Source organism: Mustelus asterias (assembly GCF_964213995.1).
Source record: "Mustelus asterias chromosome 26 unlocalized genomic scaffold, sMusAst1.hap1.1 SUPER_26_unloc_35, whole genome shotgun sequence".
NCBI classification, from domain to species: Eukaryota; Metazoa; Chordata; class Chondrichthyes; order Carcharhiniformes; family Triakidae; genus Mustelus; species Mustelus asterias.
Window position 1 is genome coordinate 21,659 of NW_027590104.1, and position 7,672 is coordinate 29,330.

The 7,672-nt window shown below is 41.4% G+C and overlaps 1 protein-coding gene across 1 annotated transcript; it reads left to right on the forward strand.

The window, feature by feature from the left end:
• Window positions 1–253: 253 nt before the first annotated feature.
• Window positions 254–7,672, forward strand: LOC144482147 (SWI/SNF-related matrix-associated actin-dependent regulator of chromatin subfamily A member 5-like; the record flags this gene model as incomplete). Its single annotated transcript, XM_078201368.1, has 6 exons — window positions 254–363; window positions 1,510–1,736; window positions 3,476–3,629; window positions 3,877–4,021; window positions 5,112–5,247; window positions 7,524–7,672. Coding segments are annotated over 6 exons (921 nt in total), but the record flags the coding sequence as incomplete, so codon positions are not given.

Genomic DNA, 7,672 nt, shown 5'->3' on the forward strand with positions numbered 1-7,672 from the left:
AAGGTCTGATCTGTTCTGTTGCAGAATAAAGCTGTTGACAATCTAATCTGAAGTTGCAGGTGTTTTCATCAAGTGAACATTCAGCCCACACCTGTAGATGTGCTTCAACCCATGGCTTGTTCAGCTGTTTTTGTTGAACCTGTGCTTCAGTCCACAGAACTGTTCAGGGCAGCTTTTGTAACATTGCATTATTTTGCTTGACCTTCTTGGGCATCATCAGTGTGTAAAAAGCATGTATTCTCACCTGAATTAGGTATTGAGACCCTTCCTCCTCCCACATATTAAAGCTGAGGTAGAAAAGAGCCTGCCGCCAAAAAAGGAAGTCAAAATGTATGTCGGCCTGAGCAAAATGCAACGGGAATGGTGAGTGCACAACTTGTGAATCTTAATGTGTTGCATTGTGAAGTACGGCATCATCTTGCAAGAACTCATTGAAATTGTCCTGCACTTCAATCAACAATTAGAGCATTTGTAGAACGAAGGGAATAGATTCACCAGTGTAAGCGAGTGTGATTTTACCCAATGCATCAATAATAGGCTGACTCCCTACTATTGACCATCTTGCTTCCGTCTGATCTGTAAGATTTTTGTGTTTGGAATTCTAACTTCCCTCAATCATTTCCATTATTTTTTCCCGAAACAGAAGATCATCATTGAATTCAGATTGGACGATTGCCATTCAAGTGTGATTATTACAGTGCTTTCAAACTACTTTGCTCTCAGCTTTGGGCTTTCTTCTTTCAAACCCCAATGCAGCCCATTATTGATACCCACCTGATCAGGTACTAGTGAGGTGTCCCCTCCAAACTTATTAACCATGTCTATCATGGTTGGTCAAGGAGAACGCTGCAAAGCCCTTCAAAATAAGACTGCACCCGATGTAACACAATGTCATTGCCTCACGATGATGCCAGGATCGCTGCCACAAATATAAAACAGTCACTAATCAAACAGGAATTTAGGAGAAGATTCAAAAAAGAAAGTGGCAGAGTGGTTAGTGTGGAACTCACTACCACATGGAGAGGCATGACATTGATGCATTTTAGGGAAGTTTGTTAAACATAGAATGGAAAAAGAAATCGAAGGTGTGAGGAGACTCTTATCATGAACACTGATCTGGAATTGTTGATCGAAGTGGCCTGTTTCTGCGTTACAAATACTTAATCCCAGAGTACTTCATATTGCTCGCATCCAAGTTAGATGAAAAGGAATATTCCCATCCCTTCAAACCCTGGCCACCTGGAATGAATTGTACTTTATATCAATGAACAAAATGTCGAGTGTGTATTAGTCGTAAGATATGGGTTTCTATATCTGTGAGGCTTAGATGGAGCACCCTGTTCCCTGGTAGGTGAGAGGGGTTGGAATGTGGATCCTAGACTTTGTCCGAGGCACCTATAGAACAAAGCATTCATTTTAGGTTGTAATTGCTTTCTGTTGAGCTCCATTAAAAAAATGAATTTATCTCCAAGTTGGTGTGATGAGTTTTAATTCTGGCCTTGCTGACAGGTACACCAGGATATTAATGAAGGATATTGACATCCTGAACTCCTCAGGGAAAATGGACAAAATGCGTCTATTGAATAGACTGATGCAACTGCGCAAGTGCTGCAACCACCCCTATCTGTTTGACGGAGCTGAACCTGGCCCACCTTACACCACTGACACTCACCTGGTAGTTAACAGTGGCAAAATGGTGGTACTGGACAAACTGCTGCCGAAAGTGAAGGAGCAAGGTCAGCCGCAGGCCTGGTCAAGGCTTTTGTTTCCCTTTCTGTCTTTCAACCTTTCTATAGGAAGGAGACATGGAGTGATTTGATAGTTTCGTGGATACTTGAGTAGCTCGGACGGGGTGGGGGTGGCCAACATAAGGCATAAGGCCCAAATTAACGATTGTCAGACCGTAAAGGGAAATTAATTGAAAATATTCCAAAATGTGTTATAAATTAATATGTAATAAACTCTGGAATCAGCAATGGTTTTAGTTATAGTAGGACAGGCAAAGAAGCTTACTGAGATCTCCTTGAGGAGATAACCAAACTAAAACACAATGCAAATTAGGTTTTAGAATATGTTCAACAAATCTGTGATTAGAGAGTAAATATAGTAATAAAGTTCACGCTTTGTGAAATAGATGACATTGTCTCAATGGATTAAGAATTAGCTTAATGTTAATGTTCCTACTTTGGGAGGATGTAGGTTTGGATTCAGATTCGATTGGAAATTCAAAGAGCATGCCAGTCACTCGAACTCGAATCCATGACCAAATTAGTTGAGACTCTGGAGACCAGGAGGAATTGAACAAAAACTACTGTGTAGTCCAATCCATATAGAAGGAAATCGGGTGGAGTGGAAAATCAAACATCCTGGTATATAGATTGGCTGTAAACAACCGCCTGCATGGTTATTTGTGCATTTCCGAGTGCGATGTCAGACTTTGTCATGCTCTGGAGCACTCCTGTACCTGTGCTGTAGACTGATCAAAAATAGAACAGGATTTTTAGTAAATGAAAGGGGTTTGTGATGTTTAGCCTTCGTAAGCATGCAAGGATTTCCACGACAATGTCTGCAAAAGAATTTGAAAATGATCACTGATGACACCATGGCAGCATTTGACCTGTGCAGCAAGGTACAGCAGATTGCATGCTGTGATGTTATGGGTTACAAATCAGCACAGGTTTTAATGAGTTAAAAACTGCTGAAAATACGCAACTAATCTGGTAGCATCAGCGAAGGGTCAACTCTGACTCTTCAGAACTCCCCTCTCCACAGATGCTGCCTGACCTGCTGAGTATTTCCAGAACTTTGCTTCCATCTATTTAGCTTTTATTTCACAAGTTTTAGTGACTGTTTAAAACAATAGTGTGTCTTGATCTGAAATCGCATCCTGTTTTAGTCATTCTGGCCTGCCACACGCCATCCACTGGGGCTGGGGGCTCCCAAAAACTGGCCGATTTACCATCAAATATTCTTCATGAAGAGAGTTGGATCACAGGCCTCTGTAATGCTTGATGCGCCCCATCCTCCTTCCGAAGGAATAGTTACAGGAGCCAAATATTTTGAAATTACGGGCTAACGTGTTTTAGCAGAAGGTGAATGGAATAATTACATGGTTTGGGATTGCAGCTATTTTTTGATTAGGGTTTAATTTTTGCTGCCCAATCTGCAGCACCGTCTCGAATCCACCTGGAATATAAAACCTTTGAAATCATTCCCATCAATCAAGGCAGCTGGGTCACATGGACAGTTCACATTGTATGAATTATAAAATTGGAGTTGGTTATGTGTGTTCATTTATGCCTCCTGTACTATAACTAGTTTACGAGATTACTCTGCATCCTGCATGTTACCACTGGAATTTGGTTTCCATTATCCACATCAGTAGATGTAGGTTTTTGAAGCATTTGCGTATCTGCGCTGTGTTCTTGGCTACCGATCAACCGATCACCCTGATGAATGATCTTCTTTTCCACAGGTTCTCCGGTGTTGATCTTCAGCCAAATGACCAGGGTGCTGGATATCTTGGAAGATTATTGTATGTGGAGAAACTACGAGGATTGTAGACTGGATGGACAGACACCGCATGAGGAGAGACAAGTATGTTTCTTGCCCTGTGCTTTCAAAACTGAGTTTGTTTGAGGAAAGTTCCAACCTCTTAAATTGATCTGAGGCTCTATTATCTAAGTAAGAATTCTAGACTTAAGGTTACAAAACTGACTCAAGGTTTTCAAACAAGAAATATGAACATTCAATTTGAATCTAGCATCTATTTGTATTTTTAAAAATGAAACTTTCCAACAATTATTAAAAAGATTGGTCCCAATCGCTTGTTCAATTCTGGCATAACTTTTCTCTCTCATCCCTCCACGATTCTAGTTCTGCTTTCAATAGTCCTGGGAGCTCAACGTTTATTTTCATGTTAAGCACATGCGCTGGTGGTCTTGGTATAAATCTAACCACAGAAGATGTAGTAATCCTATACGACTCAGACTGGAACCCTCAGGTAGACCTCCAAGCTGTGGTAAGTTACTGAGCGATTAGTTATTTGTGTTCTGAAAGCCACGTACTGTTGAATATATAACTATTGTTGCTGGTTTTAACATCCAAGTGCACTGATCAAGCGACATTTGGTATTTTACTGCCACTGATAACCCCTCAAATCTTCCGTGTGTTGCTCCCATGGTTTCTTTAAAACTCCGCTCGAATGAACTGGTGGAAATATTTCAGCAGAGGCCTTCAGTTTGCTTCTCTTTATGTGAATGGAGCGTGCGGTTGTTTTCAGAATTGGCGTGGTATGATTTCAGCTGACTGGGCATCTTGTTTCTCCTCACCAATTAACTTCCAAATCCAATTGAGAGTTTGGAAATGAAATCCATTTCAAGTTTCAGTAATGCTGAGGTGTCACTATAAGGATCTGCCTTCCGTGATTCAGTTTTACACAAAACAACTGATGCACGGATTTTAATAAGTGCTTCGTGATTGCCTCGTGTGTCAAGGGCTTATGACTTCAAATCTCACTCATTTGTGAAGTTTGAATTAAAGTTTATAGTGAGCAGCAAAAGGGAGCAGGGCTCCCCAATTGTTCAGCTGGTTCACTAATATGCTTCAGGGAAGAGCATCTGTCAGTACTTGACTCCAATCCACAAACACAGTGGAGATTCTAATTCCCCTCCAGTGTGAAGTGGTAAGTTTCTCAATTGCTTCATTGATCCACCAGCCAGTTACTGGATTGCAATCAATGCATCTGAGATATAATTAAATAGGTCCAGGTGCTTCCTTGGTTTTCCCCTGCTGCAACAATTGTTGATGTTGACTGAGTAATTAGAGAGGGTTAAAACATGCAGGAGATAGCCATCCTGACATCATATCTTTGCGAGCTTATGATCAGCTTGGAGATTTCTCGGAAGTTTATTTATTCCCGATCCCCATGTTAAGGTTTTGATCATCAGAGTTTTTGTTTGAAATTCTTGCATTTCTGATTATAGAAACAATGTTTGCTGGAAAATATATGAATGTGGTGTTTTTACAGCTGAATGTAGAGGAATGTTAATTGAAATTGTTACATGATTGTGTGGATGTGCCATGTAACTTTAATTGTGTTCTTTTTTTAGGATCGCGCCCACAGAATTGGTCAAACAAAAGTAGTCAGAGTATTCCGATTTATAACTGACAACGCTGTGGAGGAAAGGATAGTGGAACATGCTGAAATGAAACTTAGACTGGACTCTATTGTAATTCAGCAAGGTGGCTGTTGAAGTTGGTTGTTTTTTGGGTGGGAACTGCATGGGGAGAACATAAGAACATAAGAAATAGGAGCAGGAGTAGGCCGTCAAGCCCCTCGAGTGTGCCCTGTCATTCAATAAGATCATGGCTGATCTGAAGTGGATCAGTTCCACTTACCCGCCTGATCCCTATAACCCCTAATTCCCCTACCGATCAGGAATCCATCCATCCGTGATTTAAACATATCCAACGACGTAGCCTCCACCACTTCAGTGGGCAGAGAATTCCAAAGATTCACCACCCTCTGAGAGAAGAGGTTCCTCCTCAACTCTGTCCTAAACTGACCACCCTTTATTTTGAGGCTGTGCTCTCTAGTTTAGCTTCCTTTCTAAGTGGAAAGAATCTCTCCACCTCTACCCTATCCAGCCCCTTCATTATCTTATAGGTCTCTATAAGATGCCCCCCACAGCCTTCTAAATTGCAACGAATACAAACCCAAACTGCTCAGTCTCTCCTCATAATCAACACCCCCCATCTCTGGTATCAACCTGGTGAACCTTCTCTGCACTCCCTCCAAGGCCAATATATCCTTCTGCAAATAAGGGGACCAATACTGCACACAGTATTCTAGCTCCGGCCTCACCAATGCCCTATACAGCTGCAGCAAGACATCTCTGCTTTTATATTCTATCCCCCTTGCGATATAGGCCACCATCCCAGTTGCCTTCTTGATCACCTGTTGCACCTGCAGACTGGGTTTTTGCGTCTCATGCACAAGGACCCCGAGGTCCCTTTGCACAGTAGCATGTTGTAATTTTTTTCCATCTGGATAATAATCCAATTTGCTATTATTTCATCCAAAGTGAATAACCTTGCATTTGTCCACCTTCAGTCCCGTTAGTCTACCAAGCACTGCCTCCCTGGTAACATTAATTGTGTTGAGTAACTCTCCTCCTACCAACCCTCTATCGTTCATATTCGGTAAACTATTTGTGTCTTCCACTGTGAAGACCGACACAAAAAACTTATTTAAAGTTTCAGCTATTTCCTCATTTCCCACTATTAAATCCCCCCTCTCGTCCTCCAAGGGTCCAACATTCATTCTAGCCACTCTATTCCTTTTTATATATTTGTAAAAACTTTTACTATCATTTTTTATATTTAGAGCTAGCCTCGCTTCATAACCTATCTTTCCTTTCTTTATCGCTTTCTTAGTCGTTCTTTGTTGTTTCTTAAAGTTTTCCCAGTATATTTCCTCAGTATATTTCGGTGCTTTGAGGTATCAACTTTAAATGGCATCGGTGAAACTTTGGGTACCATGAGCAGTGTCAATCATTCCCAGCCTTCACTCGAGAATTTTATCTTGCATTCTTTTCTCCGACTGAGTTATGGCACGGATGTTAAAACTTTGTGTTGGGGATTGTGAATGCATTGGATACTCCCTCAGTAACCTGTTCTTTTTCAAATACCGCAGAACATTTTAAAATGAAACTTCAATATTTTCACAGGTAACTTCTCTAATCGTCAATGATTTTAAAATGAATTATCATTACAATACATTAGGACCTACCACCTGGAACTATGCAATCTGGCATATGTATTCCTGACTTTTGATGAAATGTTCCTAAAAAATGAACATTAAACCCTCTGCAATCTTCCACAGAGTGTGAACAGCCAGTTAAAGTACGCTGTGCAACAAAGTGGGCTCAATAGTTTCCACTATCGCCCTTGTGTGTCTATTTATTAACATGTGAACCCGTCTCTTGCATTACTACAAGTTTAATGCCCTCCATACCAGGATTTTGCCTGGTATGGAGGGCATTAGCTATGAGGAAAGGTTAGAGAAACTTGGTTTGTTCTCACTGGAACGACGGAGGTTGAGAGCGACTTGATAGAAGTCTACAATATTATGAGGGGCATGGACAGAAGGGATAGTCAGAAGCTTTTTCCCAGGGTGGAAGAATCAATTATTAGGGGGCATAGGTTTAAGGTGTGAGGGACAAGGTTTAAAGGAGATGTATGAGGCAAGTTTTTTACACAGAGGGTGGTGGGTGCCTGGAACTCGCTGCCAGGGAAGGTAGTGGAAGCAGATATGGTCGTGAGTTTTAAGGGGCATCTAGACAAATCCATGAATAGGATGGGAATAGAGGGATATGATCCCCGGAAGGGTAGGGGGTTTTAGTTCAGTCGGGGCAGCATGGTCAGTGCAGGCTTGGAGGGGCCGAAGGGCCTGTTCCTGTGCTGTAATTTTCTTTGTTCTTTACAATTTCTTAACATCGAGACTGAATTCTTTCAGGAAGGTTCAGTCGATCAGAATCTCAATGAGCTGGGGAAAGATGAAATGCTGCAGATGATTCGTCACGGTGCTTCCCACGTCTTTGCTTCTAAAGAGAGTGACATTACAGACGAAGATATTGATGCTATATTAGAGAGGGGTGAAAAAAGGTAA